Source organism: Scyliorhinus torazame, chromosome 2 (genome assembly GCF_047496885.1).
Source record: "Scyliorhinus torazame isolate Kashiwa2021f chromosome 2, sScyTor2.1, whole genome shotgun sequence".
NCBI classification, from domain to species: Eukaryota; Metazoa; Chordata; class Chondrichthyes; order Carcharhiniformes; family Scyliorhinidae; genus Scyliorhinus; species Scyliorhinus torazame.
In genome coordinates, this window is record NC_092708.1 from 362,848,638 (window position 1) to 362,866,405 (window position 17,768).

General features: G+C 47.3%; 1 protein-coding gene across 2 annotated transcripts in view; it reads right to left on the reverse strand.

Annotated features, from left to right (window-relative positions):
• Positions 1–7,108: 7,108 nt before the first annotated feature.
• The window catches only part of LOC140404343 (alpha-1-antiproteinase 2-like), a 31,934-nt gene continuing 21,274 nt past the window's right edge, over positions 7,109–17,768 (reverse strand). For both annotated transcript variants that reach the window (XM_072492758.1, XM_072492748.1), the window contains exons 3-5: positions 12,935–13,205; positions 10,802–10,949; positions 7,109–7,584 (exon numbers count right to left, since the gene is read on the reverse strand). In XM_072492758.1, coding sequence (XP_072348859.1) covers positions 7,390–7,584; positions 10,802–10,949; positions 12,935–13,205 — 614 coding nt within the window. In that variant the 3' untranslated portion in view covers positions 7,109–7,389. The remainder of the gene's footprint in view (positions 7,585–10,801; positions 10,950–12,934; positions 13,206–17,768) is intronic.

Genomic DNA, 17,768 nt, shown 5'->3' on the forward strand with positions numbered 1-17,768 from the left:
CATTACGTTTCATGAAAGCTATACAGTTATGTGTAAGAATTTAGTGGATGACATCTATACAACATATAAACTGCTTTTATTGTTAGGTACTATACACTTAACAGACCAGGAGTCAATAGAATTGAATGGGTAAAAGCAAATTACTGCAGATGCTGGAATCTGAAAGAAGAACAGAAAATGCTGGACTGTCTCAGCAGATCTGACAGCGTCTGTGGAGAGAGAACGGAGTGAATGTTTTGAATGTGGGTGATTACTTCATATTGGGAGATGTTGCGCATTCAGGCCGTTCCTAAATGTATAATTAGTAAATGGAAACCAATTTGCCTAATTTCTTCAATAGCATAAAATTCCAAATTTTATGATAACACACTTAAATATATGAAAATGTATTTATTTATTTGGGTTTAGTGGCCAACATTTGGGGATGAATTGATATCAATGCCCAAAATAGCACATATTGTTCAAACACAAGTAGCTAGATTTTCCAGGTTGGATTGCAGTCTGTGTTGCTCTCAATTCCAGGACGGGGATCCAAAGTAGCCTTGACGGAGGCATTGTTTGCAATCTTCTCTGCCGATTAGAAGTTGCTTCTGGGAGTCCTGCTTGCTAAGGACAGCGAACAGAGCAGGGAAGCGAGAGGCTCACTATGGGGGGGAGGGCTTCTACCATGATGTGTGACCGGCAGACCCACTGGGAGAGGTGGACGTTACTGAGGCACGCAGGAGACCTCAAGGTCTAGCAGCTCTCCGCAGCAACTTGAAAAATTAAAGCTCACGCATGACCACAAACTCCCATCCCCGGGAGTCTGAGCTGGAGCGACGAAGTGATGGGCCTGTTGCTGGGAGTCTGATCCCATTCAACTCTGGGCTCTGCAGGCAGGGAATGGAAACCTGTGCACTCTTGGTAGGATTGCCAACCCTCCAGGATTTACCTGTAGTCCTAGGAATTGAAGATTATTCTCCAGGACACCTGGAGCATGATCATAGTGACATTAAAAACAATTGCTGTGTTTTTTCATTTTCTTTGAACGTTTTTCTTTATCGGATATAAAAATATCGAAAATTAGGATTAAAGCTGTTTCGCTGACAGTCAAGCATCATCTAATTTGGTAATAAGTCCTTTTGCTTTCCAATTGGAGTAGGAAGGCAGTCCATCCTTCACAAGGATGTATATATTGGCTGATGAATGGCTGGAGCATAGGGCAAGTGTTGCTTTAAAACCTCTCGGAATACACATCATCACAGTTGGCAACCTTGGGCGTTGGATCGATCCCAGCAGTGCCATCACCTTTACCCCCAGTTGGCTCATTCATGGCAAGAATGCCTGGAGGCAGGAAACAATTTTGTAGCTGATCGGATGGGCTGTATTTCAACTTTGCACCTGGTCCTGCCTTCTAGCTGAACTTCACAGGACCAGGAAAATTCAGCCCAATGAAATCATGCCAGGAAAATTTGAAAACACTCAGTAGCATCTGCAGAGAGAGGATTGTAGGATTAACGCTTCAGGTCAATGGTTGTATCTATCCGTTGGGCAAGCTTTCTGGGCCAGAATAACGTCAAAGCCTACACCAGCGTTCCAGATTTTTGGAACAATTGTAAGCCAGAGTGGAAACAACTGGTTTTGTGAAGCGTGGAAGAGCCTCACTAAAGTCGGCCCAAACTTACCTGTCAGCTCATTTTCAGCCTAACAACCAGTTAATGGTTGGTTAGAATGGGCACCAGATATAAGAGGCTCAGTCTCTTATATCTTTTCTGGTTGGGAAAATGTGCCCAGTTGAATCAACAATTACCATTGAGTGAAATGAAAATCACTTATTGTCACAAGTAGGCTTCAAATCAAGTTACTGTGAAAAGCCCCTAGTCGCCACATTCTGCCGTCTGTTCGGGGAGGCTGGTACGGGAATTGAACCATGCTGCTTGCCTGCCTTGGTCTGCTTTCAAAGCCAGCGATTTAGCCCTGTGCTAAACAGCCTGTTGATGTTCCTACTACGTCAGGTGTGCACCATCTTCAAATAGCCAATTTGAGAGCACCAGTGAAATGGAAATGGGGCAACAACCACACCAAACAGCCATTTCTCAGACCTGCCAGCCCTTGCATGCCCATCCGGAAGCCTGGAAATTCAACCTGCAGTCTCACAAAACCATTATTGGAGACAGGGGTTCTACACTGAACAGTACTGGGGTAAATACAGCTGAGGATCTTACTGGCTTTTGCTGCTGCCTCTTGGCATTGAGATTAAACCTTTTGAGGGAAAAGTGATTCGTCAGTCACAAATAGAGGAAGAATATGGGCGGGATTCTCCGTTGGCCGATGCTGAAATTGGGGCGCGCGATCGGGCGGAGAATAGCTTCCGACATCGAAATTGCAGCAGGTGCTTGTTTGACGTCGAATCGCGAGGTTCTGCCTCCTCAAATAGTGTCAATGCGATGCACACCACGGTTTGTTGAAACACCGTTCGCTTCTCATTAGCGGGCCCACACGCGATTCTCTGCCTCTGATGGCCCGACTTCCCAGCAGTGCGGTCCACGTGTACTCCCACAAATCGTGAAACTGGTGTGGTGGCTGCTGCGCGAGAGAGAGGGCGTTCGGACAGTGTCCAACAACGCCCTACTTCGCCGACAGCCGTGCAGCTGGCCAGGGGGCTTCAGCCAGGGCCGGGGTTAGTAGTGGGGGGTGGCCTGGAGGTGGGCTGTGGGTCGGGGTGGACCGGTACGCAACACCATTACCGTAGTTGGCAAGGTAGCCATGTGGCTGTGCATGCCGCTGAGAGCCCGCGATAAACCTGGTGCCCTGAGTCATATAGGTGACCGCCCCGGGGCACCCCCCCTGGGTGCCCTCTGGCCCCAGCTGACCCATCAGCTGTATGGGCGTTCCAGCACAACCTGTCCCATCATTTCAGCCCGATCAGTGTGTGTGTGGGGTGGATAGTTTTAAGTGTTGCTGCAGCTCGTCAGTCCTGTGACTGTCCATCACGGACCTGCCAATTCCCGCACCGTTTTTTGTGGGTTTTGGTGGTGTTCCACGTGGCGCCGGTGCTAGCCCCTCACCGAGTAGCCGAATCGGTGCGGGGTTGGCGCCGATGTTTCTGACGTGAAACTCCACAGGCTCTCCATTGGCGTCAGCACTTAGACTCAGAAACGGTGAGTTCAGCCCATGGTTTTCTCATTCCTCAAAGTCACCCGATTAGCACAGGCTCAGTCTCTTATATCTTTTCTGGTTGGGAAAATGTTCGGCGGAATTGCAAGTAATAGTTCCAGATACGCAAAACCTCCTCACCGAGAGGACATGAAGATTTTATCCCTGTCCTGTCCATAGTACTAACCCTAAGAAAGCTTCCTTGATTCAACAGTTCCACTGTAAACTAACAATGCTTCTGACTTTATTTCTTTGAATTATAATAAAGGATTTTATTGGTAATCTGATGTTAATCTTACCGTTTTACTCGAAATCCACACCGATGTGTCAGCTCTGGCCCAGATTGCAGCAGTCTTGGCTGTGAATTCGCAGGTTGTATAAACTGACACTTCAGCGCAATGCCGCATTATGAGACGCTGCTTTCCTGATGCGACGTTAAACTGCGACCCTGGCTGCTCAATGTAGAAGATCCCTTGGCAAGATTTGGAAAAAGAGCACGGTAGCACAGTGGTTAGCACTGTTGCTCCACAGCACCAGGGTCCCAGCTTGGGTCACTGTCTGTGCGAAGTCTGCACGTTCTCCCCATGTCTGCGTGGGTTTCCTCCGGGTGCTCCGGTTTCCTCCCACAAGTCCCGAAAGACGTGCTTGTTAGGTGAATTGGACATTCTGAATTCTCCCTCCGTGTACCCGAACAGGCGCCGGAATGTGGCGACGAGGGGCTTTTCACAGTAACTTCATTGCAGTGTTAATGTAAGCCCACTTGTGACAATAAAAATTATTTTAAGAGGAGTTATCCCTTATGCCTGACCAATATTTACACCTCAATTACCACAAATTTGCGTGCTGCCCTGTTTTATATATATTTGTTGTAAATTCCTGCTGCGCCTCCATTCATATATTTCCCCTTACAATAGAGCTGACATCAAATCAAGCTGGTGCACTTCATGATAGTGGAAACCTTGAAGTGTAGATGTTTTGCTTCAACCGGAGCTGGGGTTAGCGATTCAGCGGATAAAGTCCACATTTGGGCGCGTTTGGCAGTGTGTTTCTTGGCAACTGCAGCGCCGAGATTCATCCTGGTATTTACCGCCAACTTGCTGGTGTTTTGGGCCTCTGGTAGTTTCTCCCTGCCGAGGCCACACTTTAGTCGATTTCCTGAGATCCGGTTCCTCACAGACCAGGGCACCATTTTGATCGGCAGCCCTGATCACTACATCACCCTACTTTCAGCCCCCACCCCCACGTTCTGGACACCCCTTTCACCCCCCCCCCCCACTCCCCAACTCTGTCGCTGCTCCTGGGCATACAACTCCCTTCAAATGTAAATGAAATTAAAATTGCTTATTGTCACAAGTAGGCTTCAAATGAAGTTACTGTGAAAAGCCGCTAGTCGCCACATTCCGGCGCCTGTTTGGGGAGGCTGGTACGGGAATTGAACTGTGCTGCTGGCCTGCCTTGGTCTGCTTTTGAAGCCAGCTCTTTAGCCCTGTGCTAAGCCAGCCCCTTTCAGCTCCCTTACGATGGGCAAGGCGCCTGACCCCTGGCAACCTGTCACCTTGGCACTGCCAGTCTGGCACCCTGGCGTGCCATCTGGGGAAGTTTCACCAGGGTGCCAGGCTGGCAGTGCCAAGGTGCCCGGGGGGTGGATTGCCCTGTTCCTGAGCTCTAATGGCCTGCGAGACCCCTCAAGGTTTTGCCACACCCTAGTCCACATTTGTGGTAACCAGTGCTAAACGGCACTCGGTTGCGATGTCGCAGTCGCAGCCATTACCTCCCAGGCACCGGGTGAAAGTGGCGTCTGGGTATTTAAATGAGCTCAATGCCTCATTTAAATATGCAGAGCTGGATTGGCTGAGATCCAGATTGCACCGGGCGGAGTGAGTCGGGTGACTCGTGATCGGCCTGGCGTCTGACGATTTGGGGCTCTTGCGGGATTCATCCGTTGTGCCCGTATCAACACCGGGCGCAATGCGGTCGCTGAATCACACCCCGGGTTTCAGATTCCAAACTGCTGATAATTTCCGAGTTACCCCTGCACAGTACCACACCCTCAACAATCACCTCTCAGAACAACCTTCAAATTAATATCGGGGCCTTATTTCAAAATAATATTTCAACTAATTACCCCGAGTGGGCTAATTGTTTCAGGACATTTGATTGGCCCGACAACAAAGGAGAACATCAAGGTCTTTTCACTGTCAAAAACCCCTTCATCGGGTGAACATGGAGCAAAATGATTCCATTTGCATCCTCTAAAGACATGCTGATAAACTGTTCTGTTGCTATGGTTCCCATTTTTGACTAAACGTTGATAACCTTTGGGAACTTACCATTGTGTAAGCAACTGCAGCCATTCAGTTTGAGTTATTTCTGAGGTGTGAAAAGGCGTTAAATAAACTTAACCTTTTGCTTTCGATTTACAAAAAAAAAAACATTTTGGGGATGTTGGGTGTTGCTTGCAATGTCCATCCCTTGTAGTCCTCTCTAGTTGAGAAGGCAACGGTGATAGACTTTTGCTGTCCACATGATTTTGAGCTATGGCTATCATTTATTCACTAAAATTAAGGATTGCTAAATTGGCCAAAGGACAGGCGAGTAAGCACTTAAATTGGAGAAACAGACAATGTGGAAATTATATGGAAAAATTCCAACCTTTACCAGACTGTAATATCCTGTCCATGGTACATGAAAAGAAACAATTGTAATTTGATTATGTAGCTGCAAAATTGCAAACGCATAGTCCTCCACAACTCAATAAAGCAGTGGCTTGTTGGAGATGCTGGACATGGGGGTCATCAATTCTGGTGTTTTAAGATGCGTTTAAACTCGCTTGTTGTGACTAATTATAGGCATCTTAAAGTATTGAATTCTTGAATTAGAAGTGTGTAACCTATCAGAGAACACCAATAATTTAATTGTAATAGAACCGTACACCTCTTTCCATCTAGTTGCCACATGTCTAGTCAACCTGTCACTTGTAGTTAACAGTAACCAAAGCTTCAACTAGATCCCAAAGGTTCTAAGAATCAGTGTTTCTCCTTTCTTAACTTGCAAGTTTATTTTGACTTGATGTTGAGTCTATTATCCCGGGTTTGCCTCAGGATTTGTTAGCTTCTTATCCTGGACGAGATCTTGCTGGAGGCAATGATCTGGCTCAAAAAAGAAACATTTATTGACATGCTAACTATTTGCAAAGGTTAAAGAAGACAACCTATAGCTAGAGCTGCCTTCTGACATCCTCTCCTGTGACATAGCTTCTTTTGCACATGCTCAGTATGCTCTTATTAGAGTTAACCCTTTGCATTTTAACACCTAAATTTTAAAGTTAATTTACTCTTTCATAACATCAATTGTGAGCACTGCTCCTTGGTGTTAAATCACTTGATTTTACTTATCATTTGTTCTAATGGCTGGCTGATCGATATATGTAAAAACAATAACAATACACAGAAAGAGTAATGTTATGTTCAGTTCGGAGACACTCGCTGGAGTTCAGCCTTGCTACGTGAGCAATTTAGAACCACCTTCTTCAGCATGAGATTCCTACAATCATCGCTGGATATAATAGGATACAAAAGAAGCCACAATGACTGTCAGCCCTTTGTTTTCAATTAATAACATTTGTTTAATTTGCTGATTGCTTTTCCTCTACATGCACTGCCTTTTGTCTATTAAAAATGGCAATGTTCCTGCGTCTGTTCATGGACGCACAACCCAATGACACTAGCCATTTCTGTACTTGATAACCCATGTTTATTGTGGTCATTCCTTTCAAAGGACAGGTTTGTTTTGGTTGAATGATTGCAGAAGTGGAAAATTGCTGTGTGAAATGCATTACTGTGTTGCATGGATAGGGCATCATCCTGTTGGAAATTGTGATTTGCTCGTCCGGTCCGTCCATTCACCAAACAAAAAAAAAAGCTTGATTCACGAAGAGCGATAAATTCGAACAAACTGCACGCAACACGGAAAATGTTCAAAATGCATTTTCTACTTTAATGGAGGTTAATCAAGGTAAGTAGTTGCGAATTATGCAAAGCAGGAGCGGCAATAAGTTTGATGCATTCATTATTATCGATGAGGGCGTCATCTGACTTCATAAAAAGGCCTTGACCGTCAGTCAAGAAAATGAACTAACTTATTACGCCGGGTCATCGTCAAACTATATGATGGTAACAGCTCTTGGAAGTAACTTCATTGTTGTCCATTTCTCAATTATACAATTTTCGTGAACGAGTGGATTTACTTCCTGCATCAAATAGTGGGATTCAACACTCTTCCCACAAACAGGACACTCTTAATATTGTGGTCAACAATTAATAGGAGGAAAGGTCTATTAAATACATGCTCAGGCTGAGAAAAGGCTGACATTAGGGTTATTTCAGCTCCTGTAACTGCTACGGCTTTTGTTCCCTTTTCATCAATATGCAGCACGGCCTCGTGAGTCACCTACAAGAACAAAAAAAAACATGAAACCCCATTAACAGAAGCAGCATCTATTTTGAAAAAAAATTAGTGCTTTTCAAACACCTTAATTTTAAAATCAGTCTTTTTAGTCCAGCAACATTTAAAAACGATATTCTTGAGGTTCTTGATGCGCAATCACTTACTCTCAAGACAAAGTGATTCATAACTGAAGGCTTTAATCTGCTGGAACTCTTCCCCAGCAGCTTCGATACAGAAAGTGAAGGCTGCTGGGACGGCACCAGTTCTCATGCTCCGCCTCTCAGGGCGGAGCTATGTACAACAGCCAATGGTAGACTCCTGGGTCTATCCAATGGTCATCCACCTCTTAGGTACCACAATACCTGGTACTACCACATTCACCCCCTGTTAAAAAAGAGCCCGGCGGGGGTGGTGGCCAGCGTTAATAGTCGCCTTTCGCATGGTATGATCAGGTATGGAGGTAGCGTGATGTCGAGGGAATTTACAAAGTGTTTATAGTGCAGCAATCAGTCGATCGGGTGGCCTGGTCATCCTTCTGGAGCGTCTGGGCCTCGGTGGTGATTCTGATAAGGGTCCCGGCGGTTGCGACTCCAGGAGCGTGATGTCGTTCTCCCTGGCAGCTTAGTCACCCCTAGGCGCCGCTGTTGGGGCAAAAGGTGGACGGGGGGGGGGGGGGGAAAGCATCTGTAGGGGGAGTCGGTGTGTGGTCGGGCCTAGGCAGGAGCGATAAAATGGAAAAAAAATGAGTGACCCCCGGGTGGCAGAGGTCCTCGTGGAGGGAACGGAGGTGGTCCACTTGTGCGGTGGCACAAGTGCCGCGGGACAGGGCATCGGGAGGCTCGTTCAGCTTCCCCGGACGGTACAAGATCTCGGAATTGTAGGTGGAGAGTTCTATCCTCCACCGCAAGATCTTGGTGTTCTTAATCTTGCCCCGCTGTGCATTATCTCCGTATCAAACCGGAGTGCCTTCAGCTCAGATCCCACACGGACAACTCTGCTGCTATTTTTAAACATTGGCTGGCGTGCTTTAAGGGCTACCTCGACACGGCCGCCGACACCCCCCACGGAAGGACAGAAGATACATCTCCTTCGCTCACGGGTCAGCCCTGGGATCTACCCTCTTATTGAGGAGGCGGCGAATTATGCTGCCGTGATCGAGCTGCTAGAAGGACATTATATCCGCCCTGTGAACCAGGTCTACGCTCGTCACCTGCTGGCGACTAGGCGGCAAAGCCCCGAGGAAACACTGGAAGACTTCTACCGGGCGCTGCTGGTGCTGGGCCGAAACGGTGGCTGCCCGCCAGCTTCGGGGAGCGAGCACACGGAACTTTTGATCAAGGATGCTTTCGTGGCAGGTATGACCTCCCCGATATCCGCCGAAGTCTCCTAGAACGGGACACGCTGGGACTTAGAGGCACGGGCCCTGGCAGGGTCCATGGACGTTGCCTATAAAAATGTGCTGTCCTTTGCACCCGATCGCGCGGCGGCCCCCTGGGCTGCGTGGCACCCCACAGCGGCAGCCCCTCAGACCTTCCCCTACCCTGCAAGCCTGCGCGGCGAGACTGCCCGCTAACGCCACCGGACCCCGCTGTTTCTTCTGCGGACTGGCCAATCATCCCCGCCCGCGCTGCCCGGCACGCACCGCCACCTGCAAAGGGATGCGGCAAGAAGGGCCACTATGTGGGGGTCTGCCAGGCCCGCACTGTGGCCGCGGTCTCCAGTGACTATCGGCAACCCCCCCTTCAGGCCCCGACCGCCCAGCGCTCACCGCCACCCCCCTATCCTAAGGCCACGTGCGATCCTAAGGCCACGTGCGACCCGCAGGCGCGGCCATTTTGCCCCCCCCCGGACACCACGCTGAACGGGTGGGCGCTGCCATTTTGTCCCTCGCTGCCGCCATCTTCTCCATCCCCGGACTCCATGTGCGACCCATGGGTGACGCCATCTTGGATGGGGCCCCAGGCCCCCAGCACAGCAGACTACACGCTGCCCGACCAGAACCCTCAATTACTTCAGCTGGCCTCGGTGACTCGAGACTAGAGTCGGCCCCGAAAATAATATATCATACTTGATTAAGAATACCAGACATCAGGAGCAGGATTTTATGTTTTGGGTCAGGACCCAAAGTTGGGAGGAGGCACTTGATTTTGCCGTGGTTGGCCAATTAGTTTGCCAGAGGGCATATTTGCTGTCCAATTAGGGTGACAAATGGGCTCCTGAAGCTGGAGGTTCAATGAGGCCCACTGTGCTATTTTTGCTCGATAACTAACCCGATTACCTTCATCACGATTAGGAATAGGCTATTGATGAATAATGTTAGCTTGTGCATGGCAAGCACTTCACGTGGAAATTTGAATCCCTTACCTCTTACTCTTTTAACAATGCAGTTGTCATGTGGCCCTCTTCCCCAGTAAATTAGCTGTGACTAGCTGAAGTTACATTGCACCCAGATACTGAAAAAAGATATATTTCTGTGTGAATTTGTTATAATTCTTAGATTCCCATTTGATTTGTGGTCTCAACTCTTGCCTGGAAATCAGTGCCGGAATTCCTGCCTTTGGGATTCTCGGTTCCTGACAGCAATGCATCCTGCCCATCCTGCAGCACGGTGGCGCACTGGGTTAGCCCTGCTGCCTCACGCGCCAAGGTCCCAGCTTCGATTCCGGCTCTGGGTTACTGTCCGTGTGGAGTTTGCACGTTCTCCCAGTGTTTGCGTGGGTTTCGCTCCCACAACCAAAAGGTGTGCAGGATAGCTGGATTGGCCACGCTAAATTGCCCCTTAATTGGAAAAAAATAATTGGGTACTCTAAATTTATATAAAAAAAGAAAGAAAAAAACATTTTTTATTTTTGACCAGATTGTCCTTGATTTGGGGCGAAGGTTCACGCAGGCTAGCACTGTGAAAATGGTTATTCTTTTCATTCCAGGTGGACTTGGCCTGCTTAAGAGTCAGGGAATTAATGATACAGAACACCTGGGAAACCGTGCTTAAGTTTCCCTTTGGCAGTGCAGGGTAAAATCTTTGAAGTGGCACTCCAGAAAAATGGCGTGTAGGAGATAACAATCACAAAAAAAACCTCCAAGGCATAGTTGAGTCTTACAATAATAATTATTCAAATGTTCTGCGTAACTTCCAACACCTGTATTCCAATAATATGAGCAGTGTCTCCATTAGGTTGCAATAAACAAATTCAATGTTGCCGATTTTTCGGTGTTTTACCTTAGACACTGTTAGAGGTTCAGATTCAGATATTCCAGAAAGGTCTGCATCACGAGAAAACATCTCTGTAATTCCCATTGATGACAGCTGCTCATTGAGCTTGTAGGATTCCTTCAACGAAACCTTTGGGATATGTAGACCTGCATAACTATTACAAAACAAAACAGTGTGGGACAGGTTTTACTTCATTCATCACTTTCTTACTGTTATTAGATTTGTCATTTTTTATTTTCATCTTTTCTGTTAATACATCAATAAAAAGGCAACACTATATATTGATATGATGGTAAATCTGGCTGTGTGCGAATATATATTTAATATGCATTAATTATGAAGTAAAATACTGTTAATCTTGTGCACAGAAACTTTAACATTACATGCCAGTCAGCCTGGACTTCTGTAAATGGTCACTTGTTCATCATCAGGTTGCTTTGATGTACTGGAGCAGGGTCTGTAGGAGCTTCCCTGGGGGTCCATGGAAAGGCAGGCGTATTTGACAAACATTTAAATATGCTGCCGTGCTGCTTGTCCAATCAGATACTGGCTTCTGGAGCAGGCTCCAGATTGGGCCTCAGAGCGGGTGCCGGATTGGGCCTCAGAGCTGGCACAAGAGCCGTCCTCGGAGCTGGCGCTGCTGTGGGGGGCCAGAACTTGCAGATCGGGCCTCAAAGCGGGGAACTGGAGTGGGCCGCGGAGTGTGAGAGAGAGAGAGGAAGACGTTTGTGTGAATGTGTGCGCGCGCATGTGATAAGAGTATCAACATTCCAGCATCACTCAGCCCATTAAAAAGAAAACTTTTCAGATTACTCACTCCTGAAGTGAATCCTACTTCCAGGGGTTAATACTTGGGCCATGGGTGGGTGGCTTGGCCAGGTGTTAATGTGAGGGGGTCATGTAGCTGGTGAATGTATTTGTGACGGTGTGGCTCTTGCTAATACATGTATAGATACAGCTTGAAAATGAAAATCCTGGTTTACATTTGATTTCTGTGTTTGCACTTAAATAGGGCTGGTTTAGCTCCGTAAGCTAGACAGCTGGTCTGTGACGCAGAACAAGGCCAGCAGCGCGGGTTCAATTCCTGTACCGGCTGAGAATTCTGAATTCTCCCTCTGTGTATCCGAACAGGCGCCGGAGTGTGGCGACTAGGGGATTTTCACAGTAACTTTATTGCAGTGGTAATGTAAGCCTACTTGTGACAATAAAGATTATTTATTATTATTTCAACGACAAAAGAGGCGACGGCATTATGAGAATGCTGGAGGTTCCCCGATGCACTTGGGAGGTCAATAGGGGTTTGGTGGCTCAAAAAGCTTGAGGAACCCTCTACTGGGCGAATCATGCTTCCTGTGAATGAATTGGACTTATTCTGGGAAGGCATACTCAATTCACAAATATTTAGGTTTTGGAACTATTGGGAGAACAAGAACAAAAAGAAAAGGGATGAAGGGGTGGAGGGTCTCTGGGAATGAATGGGGGACAGATTTATGATGCATAAAACATTATAAATCAATGGTTAGTTTTGAGGAGAATAATTAAATTGGAACTCAAAATATACTGAAGGGATGGAGATTTAGACATTCAATTATTACACTAGAAGAGGAATCATTCTTTCAAAAAATATATATTCCTTGGAAAAGAGCATCCCCCCCCCCACATTGCTGGTGCCTGCACACCATCCGGGTAGTGAAAGTGTTCTCAGAATGCTCATAGATATGGACTTCCATAGAATTGAGGAACTGCACTGTCTATCCCAGTCTCAGGATGGCATGTGCTTCGGATGGGAACATGGAGGTGATGGTGTTCCCATGCATCTGCTGCCCTTAATCTTCAGAGCGTCGGAGGTGGTGGGTTTGGAAGGTGCTGCCAAAGAAACTTGTGAAAGTTGTTGCAGTGCTTGCTTGAGATGGTACACACTGAAGCCACAGTGTGCCAGTGAGAGAGGGAGATTAGATTAACACGAGTGCCTAGGCTGGCACCATGACCACACAATCGAAAGGAAGCAGATGACTGGAAATTGGCTGCAAGACCAGAATATCTTTTGCTTCTGTGCAGCTGAATGGGGCACATGCCCCACTGCTATGTAGTTAGAAAATAATTGCATTTAGCCGGATTTCACGGATGTGATGGACGTACCTGGGGCGTAACGAATAAAAAAAGTGTAAAAAATTAGTAATGGTTAGATTTTGCTCCACTTCTGCCAATTTTCCTGCGGCTGGCAGAATCAGTACCAAGGAAGCGTTTCCATCATATGGAACTCGAATGACAAAGCTGGAAAGTTGGCTGTCATAACCGGAATCGTACGTCCCCGACTTCGTCATCATTTGAACTCTCACTGTTGTTGTGTCATCCACATGGAAGTCTGCTTCGTAAGTGGACCGAGGATTGAAAGGTTTCTCCCAGCTGCCTACAAGATTCAGACACAGATGATTAGATTGTTTGCTAACCCGCATGAACGTATAACAAGTCATTTTTCTCCTTCTCCAATGTTAAAGGAACAAAAGGAGTTCACAGCGCTCACCCGCATGCTGTGACTATTATACTGCTCAACATGTTGATGTTTACTTTATCGTCACAATCATTTTAATACATCCAAAAGCTATCGAAAAAGACAGGAAACGAACATGGGAGGGGCAGGACTGGCAGCTCCATATTCTGTGGAATAGTCTTCAGGCGAGACGGGTGTGGTGTGAAAGAGGAGCTGGTGTTTCAATATTGATCGTGGAGTCAATTACAGCAGTGAGGAGTATCTTAGCAGGCTTCTCAATTCAGGCCAATTGGGTAGAATTTAAGAACAAAAAGGGGGCAATCACTTTTCTGGGAGGCACCCGAAGAGTCATGGAGAGATAGAAGATAAGATATATCGACAAATCTCAGAGAAGTGTAAAAATAATAGCGTAATAATAGTTGGAGATTTCAACTTTGCCAGGAAAGGCTCCTGATCCGCCCCCCCCTATTTTTGACTCCATCTCCTGTGGGGGAGGCCCCCAGGAACCCAGCCCCCCTTATCCCCTATCTACCTGGGCCTGATCCCTGGCATTGCTAACTTGATACTCAGGAACCCTGGCACTGCCAGCCTGCCGTTCTGGCAATGCCCTGCCAGGGTGCCCATGTGGCATGACCAGGGTGCCAAGCTGGCAATGCCTTGGATTCATGTTTGTATTGACCAGTTCTAAATTGCGCTCTTGATGACTCTGGATGCTATGGCCATGGAGTCCCGGGCCCCGGGAGAATCTGGCGAGCGCATGTTTAAATGAGCTGTGTGGCTCATTTAAATGTGCTGATCTGAGTCACGCCCAGTGAAGGCGCGATCCGGATCGTGACGTCTCGCGTATTCTGTTGGATCTTGTAAGATGTTTGCCTGCCGTTAGATTGAACGGCCTTGTCTCGACCCCAAGTCGGGCACGACAAGTCCACTCAATCATGCCCCAAGTCACCTTTTGCAAGTTTGTCTGGTGTTTCCCACCGGTTTTTTTTTTTGGATGATATCCATACCGGTATTCACCCGCAGTCATTTTATTGGGCCTTGGGTGATTCTCATTAATCAAGCCCACATTTAGAAAAGTTCAGCAGTGGGGAACTAAACATGCCGGCCAGCCCGGCTCCTTAGAGATTGGGCCGCCATTTTGAAAGGGTTCCCTAATCACTTAGTGAGCTTGAGGGTCACCCACAACTCCTACCCACGGACAATGTCATCTCCCGCAGACATGGGCATTACCCCGCCCGTCCCCACAGTGGGGTCGCTGAGGGTCTCTCCCCTTTCAGGCCCTCCTCTTTCAGGACCTCATCTTCACCCCACCAACCTTCATATCCTCCCCTTCAACCCCCTCAAGGCCACCCTCAGGCCTTGATCCATGGCAGTGCCAACCTGGCACCCAGGCACTGCCAGCCTCACACCTGGGCTGTGCCCTGAAGCCGACACTGCCAGGAGGGTGCCAGAGCAATTCACTGCCCTTCCCCGACCATCCAGGGGGCTCCAATGGCCTCCGAGACCCCCAGAATGGCCAGAACGCCTGGTCTCCACTCGTGAAGACCAGCACTAATCGGCGCCCGGGTGAGGCCTTGCCGGTTCGGCCGGTGACTCCCAGGAACCGAGAAACTGCCTCCAACAATCCGCGCATATTTAAATGAGCCAATATGATTCTGGATCATGCCCAGTGAGGGGGTGATCCATATTGTACTGGGCGTCACGGGCCAGGTGACTCGTGCAGTTTTACGTCCAGCACGCGAACCACGTTTTGGGACTCTTCCACGATGCTTCTGGTGCAATGTGATTGGCATCAGGCACAATGTGGTTGAAAAATCAAGTTCAAGGATTCTGAACTAGGGCAAGACTGATTTTAATAGGACAAGACAGGACCTGGCCAAAGTGGACTGAGCGCAGCTACTTGTAGAAAGATGTACAGCACAACAGTGGGAGTCATTCAAAAAGGAAATAGTAAGAGTACGATGCCAACATGTTCCTGTAACGGCCAATGGCGTTTCTAACAAGCCCAGAGAACCTGGAATGTCAAGGGATATACAGCACTGGAGAAGAAAAATAAAGGAAGCTTATGGCAGATTCAGGGGGCTTAAAACAGTGGCTTGCCTGGAGGAGTAGAGAAAGTGCGTGGGATACTTAGAAAAGAAATTAGGAGAGCAAAGAGGAGGCATGAAAAATCACTAGCAAACAAATTAAAGGAAAATGCCAAGATGATCTACAAGAATATTAAGGGAAACAGTCGGGCCCATTAGGGACCAAAGTGGCAACCACTGTGTGGAGCCAAAACACGTAGGTGAAGTATTAAATGCTTATTTTGCTTGTGTGGAGAAGGACGATGTAGGTATAAAGGGCAGGGATATAATTGAACAGATTAGCATTGGGAGAGAGGTGTTGACGGTTCTCGTGGATTTAAAAGTGGATGAATCCCCAGACCTGGATGAAATGTATCCTAGGAAGAGAGGCTGGGATGGTTTTCCTTGAGCAGGTAAGGCTGGGGGGACCTCATTAAGGTGTAAAAAATTAAGACGGACATAGATAGGAAGAAACTTTTGCCCTTAGTAGAGGGGTCAACCAGGGGGCATAGATTTAAGGTAAGGACAGGAGATTTAGAGAGGATTTAAAGAAAAATGTTTTCACCCAGTGGGTGGTGAGAATCGGGAACGCACGGTTTGAAAGGTGGGAGAGGCGGGAACACTCACAACATTTAAGAGGCATTTAGATGAGCACTTGAAAAGTGCTGGAAAATAGAATTAGAATAGATAGGTGCTTAATGGCCAGCGCAGAGACAATGGGCCGAAAGGTCTCTTTCTGTCCTGTCAAACTCTAGATTCGATGACGTTAACCAGTGTGCTTACAAAAATCTGCAAAAGGATAGAAACCTCTGGCAATGTCAGTGTAAAACAATTCCCCACTTCCTGTCAACACAGATTTGGCTGTTAACAATCAGAAGGGAAAGAAAGTAAACTCGATGGAAATGTCAAGCAAAGTTAATGGCCAATTACAGGAATATCCCATTTTAAGTGGTAGTTATGTTCACAGAACACAAATCAAACTATTCCTATTGAAGCAGGTTTCCCCTTTACATACATGCAATATCAGGAGATGTGATCCCATCCCAAGATTTCCAGGTCTAGTATGTACATAAACTTGAAATAAACAAAGCACAATGTAAAGACGTCTTCTACATTCCCACTGATATGGCAAAGAACCAAAGGGAACAGGTTTTGTTTTCCTGATTGCCTCAAAGGGGGATTTGGGATGCCTGCTAATGGTATGTGTTGTGTTGGATGGTGTGGTGGTTGGGGTAGAGACCACACCTAAAATAGAAGTTGTAGAGAATGGGCAAACAGCCCTCTCATTGATTTACCCAGCCAATAACTGCAGCTAGTTATGAGAAACCTTTTGCACCCGGTTCTCAATTATTTGATAATCGGGGGGGGGGGGGGGGGGGGGGGGGATGCAGGTTCGATCCCGGCCCTGGGTCACTGTCAGTGAGGAGTTTGCACATTTCCCCCCCCCCCCCCCCGAGTTTGCGTGGGTTTCGCCCCCACAACCCAAAGATGTGCAGTGTAGGTGGATTGGCCACACTAAATTGCCCCTTAATTGGAAAAAATAAATTGGGTACTCCAAATTTATTTATTTTGTTAATTATTTAATAATCGGTTAGGTAATACTTAAAACATAGAATTTTTAAAAACAGTTTGATAACAACACTACTCTATCAGGATTAGTTAAAATGGAGTATAGGTGTATTTATTTTGCTGCTATAGGCGTATTTATTTTGCTGCTAATAAACATAGTGTCTTAGTTGTTTATCGGTGAAGATGACAAGCCCTCGAATTTTAAGAATAATGGTTTCCACATGGGCCTTGTGGCGAGAGCACTCTCCATACCTTAAGGAAGTGAGTTATGTTGGATGCTCTACACTTGGGCCTACCATTTAGCCATTCTAAAACTGAATGCTTCTTTCATCGGGTGTGAATTGCTTTGACACTTATAGAATCCCTACAGTGCAGGAGACCATTAGGCCCATCGGGTCTGCACTGACCCTCTGAAAGAGCACCCTACCTCGGCTCAAGCCCCCACCCTATCCCCGTAACCCCACCTAGGGCAATTTAGCACAGCCCATCCACCTAACCTGCACATCTTTGGACCGTGGGAGGAAACCGGAGCACCCGGAGGAAACCCACACAGACACTGGGAGAAAGTGCAAACTCCACACAGACAGTCACCCGCAGTCGGAATCGAACCCGGGTCTCTGGCTCTGTGAGGCAGCAGTGCTCACCACTGTGCCACCCCCAAGTCCCTTCCTGGGATTGTGAAATCCAACTTCTCTCTCTTTCACTTTTTGTGACCGTTGAGAATCACAGTGGAGTTTTATGGCCCAGTCGCTGGAGGTAAAATGCGACAAGCTGTTCAAAAATCCATCCTCTCGGTGGGACCGTAAAATCTCATCGGTGTAAAATTCCGCCCGTCCGTAGTTCAAGT